Below are 17,697 nucleotides of genomic sequence, written 5' to 3'. Positions count from 1 at the left end.
CTCGGTATGAGTGTCTAGAATAAGTTTGGACACCAATCCTACAGTGTATGTTTTCTAGACGCGCAGATCATATATAGGTTTATAGGAACTACACAATATTACAAATAGGGACTACAGAGTATAACAGATGTGTCCAAGATTAGTTTACAAGGTCTGAAACCATGGCAGGTGTTCTGGATATATAAGTGAGATGAATGTCCATATATTAAAACTAAATGGGAAGCAATTACCTAATAGGTGGCTGAGCCAAATTCAGCTCTTAATATATTTTTAGTTTGTTTCCTGAATGCATTTTTATTCTCATCTCCCTGTTTCGTGATACCCTGATTCCTACAAAATAACCAGGATTTTGTGTATGATGCTGTGAACTCGGCCATAGTGTAATTTACTTGTGGCAGTATAGATATTTACTGTCTTGAGAAGTCCTTTTGATTGACATACTGTGGAAATAGTACTCATTGATCAATTCAGAATGGTTTACATTGACGGGTTGCCTACAAGTAGAGTAGTAGCTATATTTGTGTGCCTGTTGTACTATTTTTTTCTGTGACAGATGTGGATTCTGTCGAGAATAAAAATGAGGGTTCCGTCGGCACATCTCTCGCTCACCAGATGTGCTTTCACATTCCGAGTTGAGACTCCCAAGACATGTATTCTTTGCACTCCACTTTGCCACCAAAATATTATCTGCCGCAGCTCATCAACACCAACCTAAATAAATATCTTGCACAAACAAAGCACACTACAAGATACGCAATCTACCAATATTTCCCATACATGCCACAGTCCGCCACTGCTGTGTATATCTAATCATGCACCACATCCCTTTTAGCATCCAATGCTTGCCAATCACAATCTAATAAATGTACCCAAATGATTACTTCCAACTGGTACAATCTCTATTGTGGCTTGCTCTTCACTCCAAACTCTGAGGCTCCAGTCCCCTCACAGAGTTAAAATAAAATCTTAAACTTCAACTTCTCACTCATTAATACCCAGGAATGCGGCAATACTGCCCTTGAACCCACACCCACAGCCCATACGCTGCCAGCCTTCATAGCAGGTGCAGTATACATTTGCAAGTAGCTGTAACTATATCCAACTTTTTGTGTTATATGCTGCAAGATTCTAAGAATATTCACTCAACCATATAATCCGATTAGTCACGATGTCTGTAATGTTAAGTGGCAATTGCTTCCCATTCACAGAAACTCACTTATACATATGTGCAAAATGGGATGTATAAAACGCAGCTACAGAATTAACCTTCCTAGCCACAAGAGGAGATTTTTCTCCAGGTAAAACCTTAAATGTGCTAAATAATGCCAAGCAATGTGCATTACAAAAGTCAATCAGTTCATTGTTTTTTTACCTGGACATCTGGTCTGGATGGGTAACTAAACCACACATTTTTAAATTCTGCTGTTCCTTGTACTTTATCAAGTTTGTGTCCATCTTCTGCAAAACTATTTATTGAAGGCTTCTACGGAAAAACATAATAACACAATCATGAGAAAAGAGCACAACTGAAAATCCTACACAGAGACAAGCAGAAGCAGATAAATGAACAGATATTGAAACTTATCTCAATTAAAAAAACTGAATTTGAGTCCTTTGGAGGGATTTAAATACTACCAAGTTACACATTCAATTGTGAAAGGACACAAGTTCAAATCAAAGACAATACTCTTCCCACCACACACCCACATGGTGTAGCTTGTTCTCCATCGAAAAGCGTGTCAGCGCTCCACATAGGTATAGTAAGCACTATACAAATACTATAATACAATAAAAAAACAGATGGATGAAATGATATACAAAGGGTTAAATTACTCAAAACCTAAAATATGATTAGCAAGGAAATTCAAAAATGTGCTTTATTCAGTTTGGTGAATGGCTGTCAAATGTGTTATGCCCATGGAATACAAGATACTATACATGTGTGAGCAGAAGTACATCATTACACAATGCTCACAAATTAGAGGGAAGTATGGATTTTCACAAAACGTTCATTCATGTGATTAGTTTCCACAAAAATACAGACCAGGAGCCATGAAGACGCTGTGGCTTCTTAATTGCAGGTGATCTTTGTGGGCCCTTTATCCTACTGGCCTTGCAGAGATTAAGGGCACTTAACCTGAAAGGCCAAATTTATATGGAAAGGATCACATTGAGGACTCTGCAGCAGCAAGGCAATCTTTGAGACAGGATAGACTTAGTGATCAAAATAGATGCTAACATGTTTGGGGGGCAAATAATGATGATATTTCTACCAACAGAATGCAGTTGAAAGTGAATGCATTTCTAGATATACTGCACCACTGTCTTGCAGGCTTGTTTGTGATATGAAGCCTAACTCAAAGCAGTCTAACTGCAGCATTTTATTGACAATGTAAAATTTCTGGGCAGAGTGTTACATCAACAACTTGAGCGGCACAAGATCCAGACTTCTCGTAGTTATTGTCAAGCACTTTGGCATCATGGCCTGGACGGGGACATTTCTATGCAGACAGAATTCCTTCAAGATAAACACAATATGGGGGCACACTGAGCTACCTGATACGTTACGCTTTCCAGGAACTGGTGAGATGTTCCACACACGAATTATCAGAAGGGGCCCTTGTGAGGAGACCAGTTTCCCATGAAACTAAATGCCCAGCTTCAACAGTTAATCAAAGTGCGACCAGACACGGAAGTAGAGTCAGTTGGTATATTTCTATTGACTGGAGGAATGAACAAAAATACATGCTCCCTATTTATAATGATAACGACAATGACAGGAGTCCTGCGTGTTCCTTGGAGGATACTCGACCATAGGTCTTTGATGATTCCCTTGGGTCGATAGCATGAAGGAGTATCCGGTATTATGAAGGTCAGACCTTTCAAAACAAGTTGCTTTGCTTATCCATTAGTATGGTCTGTGGGAATAATTTAAAGAGATAGATGAACAAGAGCCTGTTGACCCACTTGATACTTTCAAAGGAGTCTTTTATAGATTTGTTTTATTTTCAAAGACTTAAAGATAATCAAAAATAGAATTGGCAAAAAGCAGTCTGTATTTGCTCACAGAGTGACACAATACCAATATACATGTCAGCACAACATATTATTCCCCAACCCATGAAGGATACCCAAAGGAATCTTGATCTCATGAAGCCAAACTTGGAGTATGTTTTTAAGTTTTCTATTTGAGCTTGTGCAACTAGATTTGGCCTTTAGGGTGATTATTTCTTCTAATCAGCTATTTCTGCAGGGTTCTTAGCGGTGGATAATACAGGGGAGAGGGAGCATCCTCCGATTTTCAAGTCACCTAAGACAGTAAGGCTTACTTTTAATGAAGACGCTTCTTGAAAGGAACTGGCAGCTAAGCATGCTGTCTTCTTGTGCCTCATTTCATGTAGGAGAGTATCCAATATACAGGGACTGGATTTGTCTTGCTGGGATGAATAACTTTCACCAGCTCTTGAAGAATGAACTTCACTACCCATTTATAACTTAGCCTTCCTGGGCTATTCAAGAGTGAGTGTGATAAAATGTCCCAGAGTGTAAAAAGAAATTACAACAAAATTGAGGCCTGAAGGTGCTAGAGGATTACTTATTTTGATCAGGAAATGTTTCGCTCTAGGTTTCCTACCCATTCTGGCTAGATGAGTTAAATAGGTTAATCAAGAGTCAAGCATTGATACTTTAATTTTTGGGTCACACACAGTAAGAGGGGCAATGGCCTCAGAAGCTTTTCTAGCGAAGGGAGATTAAAGTATATTATGCACTGTGTGCATTGGGCAATTGACTCGACGTTTTCTTTTGAGCCTGTGGTGCCATTGCAGAAGAGCAGGTTTTGAAGTTGCATAATCCTCACCTCCAGTTCTAACAGAGAATGAAAATGCCCTACCTATTGAGAAGGATTTTTTATTCTATTAAGTACAAGGAGGCAAGCATTATCTAGTCAAGCGACAAACAGTAATTAAGTGAATCCTGCCATTCGAGAGATTAATGCCATGATTTGTTTTTACGATAAAGTTATTGATTAATATTGTTTAGTTTTTATTTTAGCTGTTGATTGGTACATACAAAATTGACTTTATAAATCAATGTGACTTCCTATGGGCTAGGAATGGATTAAGCACATGCTTAAGAAGATATGCCGTAGTTTTAGGTGCTGGAACGTTAATTTTCTTCGTACTGTATGTTTCATTTTGAGAAAATGGAAATAAAATGTTCTTAAAAAAAAAGAAAGAAGCTCCACGGGACATAGTTTTTTTGTCTGTGAACTGGGATGTTGGGTCATGTGATTGATATAATGTTGTTTTTGCTGCGTTTCCTGAGAAATATTGATAACGTAGATTTGTTACAAGCCTTGGTTCTGGCTGCTGAGTTAAAAAAAAAAAATAGGTGTAGTGTGGCGGTCTAGATCCCCGCGTCACGTGACCCAGGGCGTGGTATCACGATAGGACGTGGCGCGGGTTGTTAACGGGACACAGCGAGAAGTGGACCGGCTCTCCCCTATAGAGTTACATAGTTTAAGTAAATAAAGTACTTGAACTCGCCCCAGTCTCCCGTCCATTCCTTCCATGGGACGAGCTTTACTTTCCCCACAGTGGCGACGAGGTTGAAAGGACCAGTGCACCGCCCTACCACGGCAAGGTAGGGGAGAGCAGGCGATCGTCACCAGGCGGGGTGGTGCACTGCTTCTGCGCTCCCTGTGCTCCCGCTCCAAGCGGCACCCCCTGTGGGGAAGCACATCTCCATGACGCTACTGTGCACGTTGGGCGCGCAGTGCGGCCATCACTGCCCCTATCTCAGCGCGCATCTCGGCGTGCGGCGGTGCACCCCACTGTCTCTAGGCATTTCCCGTGCTGCCAGTCCACAAGAGCAGCCTATGCACAAGAGCTGCCAGCGCAAGAGAGCAACCACCTGCTGGCCCCATTCCACAAGGAGCCACCTACTGTCCCACATAGCGGGGGCACTACAGGCAGCCACCACCAGGCAGGGCATAAAAGCAACCACGAGCTGCCACCTCCTGGCCCCATTCCACAAGGAGCCGGCTACTGTCCCACACAGCTGGGGGCACTACAGGCTGCCACCACCAGGCCTAGCTGATAAGGGAACCACAAGCCATGGCACAAGGAGGCAGCCACCGCCAGACCTGGGTATTCAGGGAGCCAAAAGCCACTGTGAGTGGCCATGCGCAGTGGTACTGCCCTCAGACCTACCAGCACGTGGATTTCCCCTCTGCACGAATCCACATCAGCAAGCATATTGGCACGCACCACCGGTACCATCTATCCATGCTAAGGTACTCTGGACTGACCTCCGGCAAGCCCAGGAACCACAAGGCCACACAACTGCGACCACTACCAGCATGAGCCAGCCCGCAACCCCGGTAGTGGTGACCTCCAAACCTACATAGAAGAACCCACCCTCCCAGCCGGTGGGAGCCCCTGGAGCTCCACAGGTACCGTACAGTGTCACCACTGTCCTCGCCACACGCACCATGTGTGCCCAGACCTTCTCCTTAACCAACCCTGTGCCATTCCTACCTAAGCCTGGGGAACCGGCCCTGAAATGGGCTGATTGGAAGGGGTACTTCTTGAATTACCTCTCAGCGCTGGAAGACGAAGGCAAAGAAGAATTCTCCAGCAAGCGGCGGAAGAAGATCCTGCTACATAATCTAGTACCAGAGGGTCTACGCATTTACGACCGGATGGTTAAAAAGACCAGAGCCTCGAGCGATGATGATGTTTTCCAACATGCCCTCGAAGACCTGGACAGCCACTATCAGCCCGTGATATGCATGGCCATCGACCGTTACAACTTCTTCCAATGCAAACAGGCAGAAGTGGAGTCAGTGGAGGAATATGTGGCGGCCCTCAAAAAACTGCCCATCAACTGCAAGTTTGGCACCCTGCACGACGACCTCATACGGGACCAAATATTCATGCACTCCACCCACAAGAGTGTCCAGGAAAATCTCTGGGTCAGGGGAGAAGCACCCCTCCCAGAGATAATAAAACAAGCAGAGTTATCAAAACGATGCACCCTAGCTGCCAAGAAAGACACAGCTCCACAAGCCACTGTGTGCAAGATCTCCGACCGAAGGGTGCCATCATCGAAAACCGCGACAGACTCCGCCTCCCCACCAATCTATGTCTAGGAGCAGAGGTCCCGGTCGTGCTCCTCTGAGCAAAAAGGAGCCTGCTACAGATGTGCCAGCCACTCCCATATGGGTAACGACAAAAAGTGCCCGGCGTTCCACATCTAGTGCAACTTCTGCGGCATCACATGACACTTCGGAAAGGTTTGCTGGTGAAGACCCAGAAACTCAGCAGTCAAATACGTCTAGGACATCTCCATTGACCAAGAGGGGGCGGAGCTCTCCGACCCAGACAGCATCCTGTGTATTGAATGGTAAATCTTGGGCGTAGGAGGTGTCCCAACGAAAAAACTCTCCTGCAAGCTGTCCATAGGCATCGTCCATCATTATGGTGGCGGACTTGGGATCGTCCTACACCATCATCCAGAAACAGATCTGGGATCGAGATTTCGCCCAAGTGGTGGGCGACCACCTTCACCCCACGAACGTCCATCCAGTCACATACACGGGAGAAAAGATCCCCATGGTGAGCTTCCGTCAGCTCCTGTGTGAGTTCAAAGGACGACACATCGCAGGGAAGTTGTACGTGGCTCAAAAGGGCCCATCGGTCTTGGGGTGGGCAGACCAGGGGGCTCTGGGTATTCAGCTCAACCCCGGTGGCGACAAGCAAGTGCTCCTGACAGATGATGCATCCATGCCATCCTCACTCCAAGCAGAGTTTCCCACTGTCTTCAGCGACCAGATAGGGAAGATGTGCAAGTTCTCTACAAGATCGTCCTAAAAGATGGAGTGGTACCAGTCGCCCACAAAGTCAGGAACATCCCGAGAAGCGGTACAGCAAGAACTGCAGCGCTTGGAGGATAGCGGCATCATTGAACCAATCGAATGCGCCGAATGGCTTGCGCCTTTGGTGGTTTGCGCGCAAACCAAGTGGGAAAATCCACCTCTGCATTGATCTCTGTGAACTCAACAAGGACATCATCGTGGAAAAATTTCCGTTGCCAAAAATCAATGAATTGCTCGCCCAGACCAAAGGCATCAAGTGATTCTCCACTATCGACCTCAAAGCCGCCTACCACCAGGTATCACTTCACCTGCCATTCCGGAAACTCACATCCTTTATCACGCCCTTCGGGTGCTACAGGTTCAGATGCCTGCCCTTCGGCCTCGCATCCCCGGCGGCTGTCTTCCATAAACGAATGCAAAAGCTGTTCCAGGGCATCCACAGCATCCTCTACTTTCAAGACGCAGCCTCGTCATGGGAAAATCCAAAGCTGAACACGATGACATCCTGCACACCGTCCTACGCAGGCTCGCAGCCAACGGCCTCACGGCTTAATTAGAGAAATGCAAATTCGGTCTCCGCAAGGTTACCTATCTGGGGCACGAAATCAGCGACACAGGAATCATCCCCAAATCGGCAAACGTGGAGGCCATCAAGTCAGCTCCCTCCCCGACATCCAAGGAAAAAGTTTGTTCGTTCCTGGGGCTGGCGGAGTTCTATAGTAAGTTTGTCAGAAACTTTGCGACGAAGACGCACAACTTACGCCAACTGCTCAAGGAAAAGAACAAGTTCACCTGGTCTGAGGAAACGGAAGCGGAGTTCTTAGCCATCAAACGAGATATCTGCAAGGCGGCTCCCTTACAAGGATTTGATGGGGCTGCTTCCAGTATCCTCACCCCGGACACCAGTGACAAAGGGCTAGGAGCAGTCCTCTCCCAGAGGGCTTCCAGTGGCACAGAGACCACAGTGGGCTTCGCGCTGCGATCCCTCACCCCCAGTGAAGAAAAGTGCAGCATAATCGAGAAGCCGATGCTAGCTGCCCTCTGGTAGATGGAAAAACTTCGACAGTACCTGTGGGGGGGGTCAACATTTACACTCCGTACCAACCACAAGCCTCTAATCAAGTTCCTTACATCCAACGGCAACGTAACATCACCAAAATGACACTGTGTCTGTTGGACTTTGTCTATGATGTGGAATACATCCTGGGCCCACAAAACAGAGTGGCGGGCTTCTTGAGCAGAGCAGCAGCCATGGAGGATCCTGTCACATCATCGGAGTGGGAAGAGTACAGCGCCGCCTTCATGTCAGGTCATGAACACACCATCAGTGCCCAAGACTTGGCAGAAGCATACACGCAGGACACGGAACTCTCCCAGATCAAGGAGTATGTCACACGAGGCTGGCCAGAAAAGAGGCACGTCGACAGCAACCTCAGAAAATACTGGGAAGTCTGCGCCCATTGCGCCAGAGCTGACAAACCCCTGGTCACTTTGAAGCCCCCCATGGGCGAATTCTCAAATCCCAACAACCCCTGGGAGGACTTATCCATTGACATTGTAGGTCCGGTCCTACACACATGGGGCACACCCAAACACCTCGTCGTCGTCGCGGACCACTGTTCCAAGTGGCCAGAGGTCGACATATGCGACTCTGTAGATTCCGATGTCGTCATCGCTTTCCTCACCAACACCTTCTTGAGGAAGGACATCCCCAAATCTATCACCAGCGATAATGGACCCCAGTTCATGTCAGCAAAATGGAGAGCCTTCACCAACAGAAACGGAATCCGGATGAGGCACACCCTGGTCTATCACCCAGCAGGTAGCAGTCAAGTAGAACGCCTTAACCGGGTGATCATGGGCTCGATCCAGGCAGCCATCAGCGCCGGGAAAATCTGGGAGACCGAAGTCAGAAACACCGTATGGGCATACCGCATCACATCCACCTTGACAGGCTACAGCCCATTTAAGATCCTAAGAGGTAGAGAACCCTTCACCAGAGACCCATTCTATAATAATGGGGTAACCCAAAAAGTCAAACCGGACCTGGGCATAATAAGGGAATGAAAAAGTGGTCTGTAACCATATGTTTAAATGAAATAAATTCAATTCTAAACACTTAATGCTGTGAAGAGTTTCTACAACACTGTTAATTGATAACTAAACAAAAACAAGTAATATTGTATGCATGTACTACTCTATTTTAATGCATGCATACATCAAGAGACCACACATGAAAAGGCGCCACAATGTAAAGTGAATTTCCAAAACACAATATTTATTAAGGACTAATCAAGGTCTGCTTTTTCAATCCTCATTGGTTGCGCGCAAAAAGGAAAGGGATAGGGATAGTAGGGTAGTGGTGGTGGGTAGTGAGAAGTACAAATCAAGAAGATTAGAATAAGACAATAGGATATTCACTAATCACTGGTAACAGAGACCACACTGTATGAACCTGTCCAAGTTATAGCTTTCATTTACATTTATTCTGTAAATTACAGTGTGCATTTAATGCATTTTCCATGAAATAACAAGAAGGATGTAGGTACAGGTCTTGTTCAGAGGGAGTGCGTCGACGTTTAGACTCAGCTGATGCTAGGAGGGAACTTTAGGGCCTCAGCTGCGAGTCTTCTTCAGGACAAAAGGCAACAACCTAAGCCTGGTGCCAAGCCTGGCTACTCAGGTGACTGATCCAACAGTGATATAGGGCCCAATGTCGCCCAGGATACACGCGTTGCAGTAAATGATTAGGCCCTCCGGTGCCGTCTGTATAATTCATCCGTTAATGTGGGAATTCAAGGTCCACTTCCTTAGTCGAAGGGCCTCTCGTCACTCCATCCTGCTCCGTAGCAGTGCTGGCAAGACAGCAAGACACAGGCAGGATGACCATGAGACTCCAAAGGAAATGGTCACCGGCCATTGTTCGCAGCAACATAGCGAAGGCACAAAGCGTCTATAAAGCACATTATGACAAAAGAAACAATGTGCGTAACACCTCGTTGGCAGAGGGCGAGTGGGTCAGAGTCAAAATAGGACACTCAGGACTCAAAGGTGACAGCAAATGCAGTGTGCCCCTGCGGGTGGTAGAAGCATACTCCCGCTCTGCTTTATTGAGCGATGGCAAGGTCTGGTCCCAATCCAGAATGGCCAAGTGCAACAAGATCCTGCATTGGGGCATAGGTGACAGTGAGCTGGACGAAAGCCCCAGTGTAGTGGGATTGGCCACACCCTCCACATACCATGTGAGTGACATCGGACCAGCTTGCATGGAAGGACAATCAACTGCAGTGGTGTCACTAGGGGGTTGCGGGGTGCGGACCGCAACGGGTGGCACCCTCACATGGGGTGACACCATCTGGTTATGCGCTGTGTATGTAACACAGCTCTGCAGCCTTGCCTCTGCTCTGTGTCTATTTAAACTTCTCAGCGGCGTGTGCACAAATTCAAAGCACATTATTTCATGTGTTTATTTCAGTCACTTTGAGAAAAGCTGAGAACTGTGAGGGAGAAACCATGGTGGGGTGGAGAAGGCGACGAGGAAAGGGTTAAAAGAGCAGCAGGCGGGGGAGGGGGTGAAGGCGAAGGAGGAGGGATGTTGCAGGCAGAGAGGGAGATGGTGCAGGCAGAGGGTAAGATGGTGCAGGCGGAGGGCAGATGGTGCAGGCAGAGGGGGAGATGGTGCAGGCAGAGGGGAGATGGTGCAGGCAGAGGGTGAAATGTTGCAGGCAGAGAGAGAGATGGTGCAGGCAGGGGGTGAGATGGTTCAGCAGAGGGGAGATGGTGCAGACAGAGGGAGAGATGGTGCAGGCAGAGGGTGAGATGGTGCAGGCTGAGGGGAGATGGTGCAGGCGGAGGGGGGATGAGATGGTGCAGGCAGAGGGAGAGATGGTGCAGGCAGAGAGAGAGAGATTGTGCAGGCAGAAGGGAGATGGTGTGGACAAAGGGAAAGATGGTGCAGGCGGAGGGGAGATGGTGCAGACAGAGGGAGAGATGGTGCAGGCGGAGGGGAGATGGTGCAGGCAGAGGGAGAGATGGTGCAGACAGAGGGAGAGATGGTGCAGGCAGAGGGGAGATATTGTGGACAAAGGGAGAGATGGTGCAGGCAGAGGGGAGATGGTGCAGGCAGAGGGTGAGATGGTGCAGGCAGAGGGAGAGATGGTGCAGGCAGAGGGAGAGATGGTGCAGGGAGAGATGGTACAGGCAGAGGGAGAGATGGGGCAGGTAGAAGGAGAGATGGTGCAGGCAGAGGGAGAGATGGTGCAGGTAGAGGGAGAGATGGTACAGGCAGAGGGAGAGATGGTGCATGTGGAGGGGAGATCAGTGGCCTCACTAGGGGGGTGCGGAGGTGCGGACCACACCGGGTGACACCCTCACATAGGGTGACACCATCTGGTTACGCACTGAGTATGTAACACAGCTCTGCAGCCTCGCCTCCGTTCTGTGTCTATTTAAAATTATCCTCAGCGGTGCACGCACAAATTCAAAGCACATTATTTCACGTGTTCATTTCAGTCACTTTGAGAAAAGCCGAGAACTGTGAGGGAGAAACCATGGGGGGTGGAGAAGGCGACGAGGAAAGGGTTAAAAGAGCAGCAGGTGGGGGGGGTGCAGGCAGAGAGGGAGGGATGGTGCAGGCAGAGAGGGAGATGGTGCAGGCAGAGGGTGAGATGGGTCAGGCGGAGGGGAGATGGTGCAGGCAGAGGGGAGATGGTGCAGGCAGAGGGGAGACGGTGCAGGCAGAGGGGAGATGGTGCAGGCAGAGGGTGAGATGCTGCAGCGGAGGGGAGATGGTGCAGATAGAGGGAGAGATGGTGCAGGCAGAGAGGGAGATGGTGCAGGCGGAGGGTGAGATTGTGCAGGCTGAGAGGGAGATGGTGCAGGCAGAGGGTGAGATGGTGCAGGCTGAAGGGGAGATGGTGCAGGTGGAGGGGAGATGGTGCAGGCAGAGGGAGAGATGGTGCAGGCAGAGAGAGAGATGGTGCAGGCGCAAGGGAGATGGTGTGGACAAAGGGAGAGATGGTGCAGGCGGAGGGGAGATGGTGCAGACAGAGGGAGAGATGGTGCAGGCGGAGGGGAGATGGTGTAGGCAGAGGGAGAGATAGTGCAGGCAGAGGGAGGGATGGTGCAGGCAGAGGGGAGATAGTGTGGACAAAGGGAGATATGGTGCAGGCAGAGGGTTAGATGGTGCAGGCAGAGGGAGAGATGGTGCAGGCAGAGAGAGATGGTGCAGGCAGAGGAGAGATGGTGCAGGCAGAGGGAGAGATGGTACAGGTAGAGGGAGAGATGGTGTAGGCTGAGGGAAAGATGGTGCAGGCAATGGGTGAAACGGTGCAGGCGGAGGGGAGATGGTGTGGACACAGGGAGAGATGGTGCAACCAGAGGGGAGATGGTGCAGGCAGAGGGGAGATGGTGCAGGCAAAGGGTGAGATGGTGTAGGCTGAGGGAAAGATGGTGCAGGCAATGGGTGAAACGGTGCAGGCGGAGGGGAGATGGTGCGGACAGAGGGAGAGATGGTGCAGGCAGAGGGAACATGGTGCAGGCAGAGGGTGAGTTGGTCCATCCGGTAAGTTGTGAGGGGGTGACACCATGAGTTACAAGCACCGGGTGACAGCAACCCTAGTGACGCCATTCATCACCTGGACAACCAACGATGTGTCCACCCAGCCAGAACATAGATGAAGGGGGCGTCCCAGGCGAGACACGTAACGCCTTTTGGAGAGATCAGGGAGAAGCACAAAGTCAGACGTACCCGTGTAGGGAGAGAGCAGGGGACTAGAACACACACCCGCAAGGGCCGTGCAGTGAAGCTGCCGAAACACCTCAGTGACTTTCAGTTGTGAATGTATCTCTCTCTCTCTCTCTCTCTCTCGCTCTATCCTTCTCTGTTCCACCCTACAAAGCCTCCCCACTCCAGTGGTTTTGGTCTGTAATTGTTAAGGGGGAAGATGTGTAGTGTGGCTAGATTTACATAGTTTAAGTAAATAAAGTACTTGAACTCGCCCCAGTCTCCCGTGCATTCCTTCCGTGGGACAGCTTTACCTTCCCCACAATAAGCAGCATATTCCTTGCACCTTTGACCTTATTGGTTCAGTACATTCGTTCCATAAACAACTTTTTTTAGTTCAAGGTCAATCCATGTGCCTCCTCGGACTGCGTCAGTGTCTGATCGTGTGTAATGACTCTAGTTGGTATTTTTAATCAATAGAACAACATTTTTTTCAGCTGAGCACATATGGTACAACGTACAAGTATCAACATCATAATGCATCATTATTTCTATTTTTACTCACTAGTCACGGACATTAATTCCTACCTGTAGTAAAGCAATACAGAGCGCACAGTTCATACCTTGAACGTTTTGTACGGCATGAAATCTCAAATCTTGAACACTCAGTGACATGCACTCTCTTTTTCCAGTAACTGGTATTTTTAATGATAAATAATGTAAACAGAAATGAAAACAAACAGAAACTACACCAGAACAATGGACAATGAACTCAGCACTGTGGACACACTAATAAAAAAATAGCAAGCGTACCTGATCAATAATCCTAAAAATGTTGTAAGCGGCACCTCTTGCAACGGAAAAGGCTTCGAAATGGGGTGAAGCTTGGCCAATGCAATAACTACTGTAGCTAACGCTGAAAAAAATCTGAAAATGGATAGAAGACATTGCTTTAAAATAAACAAAGTGTAAATGAAAGAAAGAAATGCATTGATGTTTTACTAAAAATGCAGTAGGTTACTGTAAAATAATGAATTCCTACTTGCAAAGGGTTTATTTTCAATGTAAAACATCTCAAAACAAACCAATGATTTTTTTTTAAACACAAATTCCTATTTGACAAGGATTTAATTTTGCCTTGGTATAGTAGTAAATCTCATCATACATTAATGAATGTATTTATTTTAATCATGCAGTTATTTAATACAATAGACAGTAACCACATACTACAGGGATAACGGATAAAGTTATCAGTTTATAAATGATACGACTGTTAAAAAAAGTTCTATAAAACATTTCGGCGCTAATTCACACAGCAACTTGCACGTGTGGGTTAGTTAAAGTTGCATGTGGAAATGGATTAAGTTACACGTGCAAATTCCCACGCTGAAAATGGTCAGAATTCTGCTCAGTCTTCCTGTCTGTAGCCTAGACTTCGCTCCTTTCCTCTGGTTCTTGCAGTCTTTTCATTCTTCCATTGTCCTCTCAGCCCGTTCAATTTATACTGAGTAGCGTAGCAAGGGTGTCATGGGCCCTGGTGCAAGCAGAGAAAATTGCCCCTTTGATTGTTGTTGGGGTAGGAAAATGCTATCATTATCAGTGTTCAATGGGCCTCTAAGGTCTCTTGGCCCCAATGCACTGCACCTGCTGCACCAATGGTAGTTAGGCCCCTGCTGATACTTTTCTTTGTACCCAGTCGTTCTTGCGCCTTCTTCATCACTGCCTTTAACTAGACATTACAATTTCTAACCATTGACTTCAGTCCACCTCTCCCTAGCTCCTATATTTCTTCATTCTAGTCCTACTAGCCGGGGCTCTGTACCAGATAGTGTAACCATGCTTACTGGAAAGGTCTGAGTGTCGGGTTCATGACTGCTTGTCACACCAGCTCCTGGCAGCTTTGTTATGGCAAAATATGTCAGAAAGCACCACCATGTACTTTCAGATTTACCCCTCGCTCAATAATGACAAATCATGTTCATATTTGCACACTGATATCATGAGTGCCGCCCACGCATGAATCCTCAGTGCGTCTTGAGATATGCTACGTCACTGAGTAATAATAGTGTATGTTCAGATGTCCCTTTAAATGAGTAATCAGTCCCAAGACGGGTTTGGTTGAGCCCGGTATGCAAATTACTTGGCACCAGGAGGAGTACTGATGCCCAAAGGATTTTGTGTACTAGTATCAAGCCTACCATCGTAGTGGGAGTTACAAAATTTTTAGGATGGGCGTGGATCATAAGACAGAATACTGTAGCTAGGTAATTTGCCCCCTTTGCTTTTTCTTTTCCTGACCCAGAGCGATAGTCTTGGCTTTCTTAACGTGTATAGGTCTGCGGGAATCTTGCACTTGTGTCCAATGTTTTAAAATTATTCGTTTTAAAATAATTTTCGTATGAAATGTTTTTAATATTTTAACTTGGATTTTATTTCAAAATATTTTTCCAACGTCAAGCTGTTTTAATGTGATGTTTGTGATGTTTTTGTCTTTTTGTAATGCTTTTATGACTTTTGTCGAATAAGGCTTGCTTGGAATTGGAATTGGAGTAATCATTAGGGTATATCCAAATTCCACCAACACAAACTAATCCTCATCAAATGTCCAGAGTTACACTAGGAAATGTTCAGTGCATGCTGACCTTTCCACGTGTATGGCAAAGGGGAGCGCTAAAAAAGGGTGGGTTAAAAGGGTACACAGAACAGGTGGAGGGTGGAGACAAAACAAAGGTGTCAGGAACAATTCACGATGTGGGGCATAAAAGGGCAAAGGTCATGGGGCAGGACTGTTAGAGTGAGACACCACATGGACGACAGTGCAGAAGGAGGAAAAAGACTCTAAGCTAAAACTGAAAACTCTCTGTAGTATCAAACTCAACAGTCTGATGATGCTGTTATATCCACCTGCATATATGTAAGTCGTCATCAGGATCAGATATGCATGGACAGCAAACGGTAAATTCTGAGGTACCAAGTAACTTCATCAACTCCACTTTCCCATAGTAAAAATGTTTACTATGCAACTAAAGGAGTATTTTCAGCCACTGTACAAGCCAGGAGTCTGAAACACTACTGACTATCTGTTATGGCATTCATGACTGACTACATCTGCAGTGGCAGATCCAACGAGTGAAACAGATGATTATGTACAATCTGCTGTAGGCGGCTCAGACTGGGCCCATTGCCCTTAGAGGCCATGGTTGCTACTGCTTTGACTCATGTCTGCCTTGCCATTCTACGATGACTATGGAATGGAATGAGTGGGAGAACATACCCCACAGCTAATCACACAGCACAGAAAAGCCAAAGAGCGTATCGCAGGCCAGGCACTGCACAATAAGCATCACAACTTGTCAGTGAGGAGGTGTCATTTGTGAACGACACTCACTTAGTGGTTGCACTACTAGTGCCTCACATTTTGAGATTGTTGCGTTTGGGCTATGCAAGATTTGGGAATTTCATAAATTGTGGTTTCCTGGGAAAGACAGACAGGTGGAGAAGCACTACCTCATCACTGAGTCCCTCCCTGCTATTCCATGAACCATAGTGAAAGCTGATTTCATCTATCTTTCCAATTAATCATCTCTTTGTGGACGAAGACAGCAATTATCCAGAAGTCAAAATTGTGAAATAAACATCAGCTATTGAAAACACATCGGAATTAGAAAAAATAATATCAATTTAAGGAACCACAGCTGAAACCTGCAGAGGTGATACCCTGTGTTTTTGTGGAATAGTTCATATCCTACCTGCAGTCTCTAGCCATTGTTCATCTAAAGGTCACATCGAGGTGGCCATCAGCCAGTAGAGAGGTAAAATGGTTTATGTAAACCGTGAACTAAGTTCTTTGCCTGGCGGAGTATGAACATAATAACAGGGAGTGGCATTTAAGCTCAATAATCCACCCAAATTATTTATAGGAAGTCAGCTAGGGCACACAATCCATAATCATTCAGCCTCAATCTATACCAAGAATGGCAGGGAGATAGTAAGGAACAGATAGAGATACTCAAGTGAGTGAAAAGAATTGATACAAAAACTGTGACATCCAAGACCGGTGAACGCTCCTCCTATCTGACCTGGACACTGAAATCCAGAAAGAGAAAGATAGTGTCCACTAAGAAAGATGAAGAAGAGGGAGCTAAAACATGTCTCATTTCAGGAAATCTGATGTTGTCATGTATAACTTCGAGTGTCTCTTATGGGTGATTCCTCAATTGCAGTTGCCTTCATTGATTCCTAGGTGTCACCTGCTGTGAACAGCAGTAGTGAACTCTTTGACATAGTGTGAGAGAAATGAGGTTGTGGTATATGTTGCACCTGCACCCACCACCTTCCCAGAAGGTTCAAGACTTCACTGTTTAGTTGAGTACATAGACTTTACTAATTTAAATTAAGTTGTCCTTGGTTTAGAGTTCTGGACTAATTCTTCAACTTATGGGGGGAGTACAAATGTGTCAAATATGGGCCAGTGTGGTGTGAACTGATGTGTTCAACATTCCAGCTTTCCCTACTGTTTTGTTTGAATGACCGTGCCCAATATTGAGGTTGCATTTTGAATAAAAGAATAAACAATGCTTGTATGGCAATCCGGGCCCATAGGAGCGTACTGTTTATGTTTGCGTTACTGGGAGTCTAAAAAGGGTATCAGAGTGACACCCATGCTCAGATGAAACACACTTCTGAGAGTATTTGTTTTTAAGGAAAGCCATATTTTTCACTGAATATTGTCAAAACATGCCCCTGGTTTACCCTTTCCATATCCACTGGCTCTTATAAGGTGATATATCCAGCAACATGTGGGAATTTATACGATGTGAAATTGTCTATATAGAAAGGGCATAAATGGGAGCACAGTCAACATTGAGATACATTTACAAATGTTCTCTCCAGTGTAATGTAATGAACTTACCACGAGAACATCTCCAATAGTATAACCAAAATCTCCAAGAATCAAGGTAGTTCCGTACCAAAATCCAAGACCATAACTCCCATATATAAAGAGGAACACCAATCCAAGTGACGCCTGGGAAGCAATCGCCTTTTTTATGCCAATTGCTTTAGCTTCTCCCAGGTTCCCGGTGTATCTACA

General features: G+C 46.4%; 1 protein-coding gene across 2 annotated transcripts in view; it reads right to left on the bottom strand.

The window, feature by feature from the left end:
• LOC147688813 (ATP-binding cassette sub-family B member 5-like) overlaps positions 1–17,697 on the bottom strand; it is a 973,135-nt gene that overhangs the window by 358,723 nt on the left and 596,715 nt on the right. For both annotated transcript variants that reach the window (XM_086941722.1, XM_086941721.1), the window contains 3 exons: positions 17,518–17,692; positions 13,419–13,532; positions 1,373–1,483 (listed from right to left, as the gene is read on the bottom strand). In XM_086941722.1, the coding sequence (XP_086797848.1) occupies positions 1,373–1,483; positions 13,419–13,532; positions 17,518–17,692 (400 nt within the window). The remainder of the gene's footprint in view (positions 1–1,372; positions 1,484–13,418; positions 13,533–17,517; positions 17,693–17,697) is intronic.

The sequence above is a fragment of the Lissotriton vulgaris genome, chromosome 10 (genome assembly GCF_964263255.1).
Source record: "Lissotriton vulgaris chromosome 10, aLisVul1.2, whole genome shotgun sequence".
Lineage (NCBI taxonomy): Eukaryota > Metazoa > Chordata > Amphibia > Caudata > Salamandridae > Lissotriton > Lissotriton vulgaris.
Note: the sequence above shows the minus strand (reverse complement) of the source record. Positions and strands in the feature narration are given on the sequence as shown.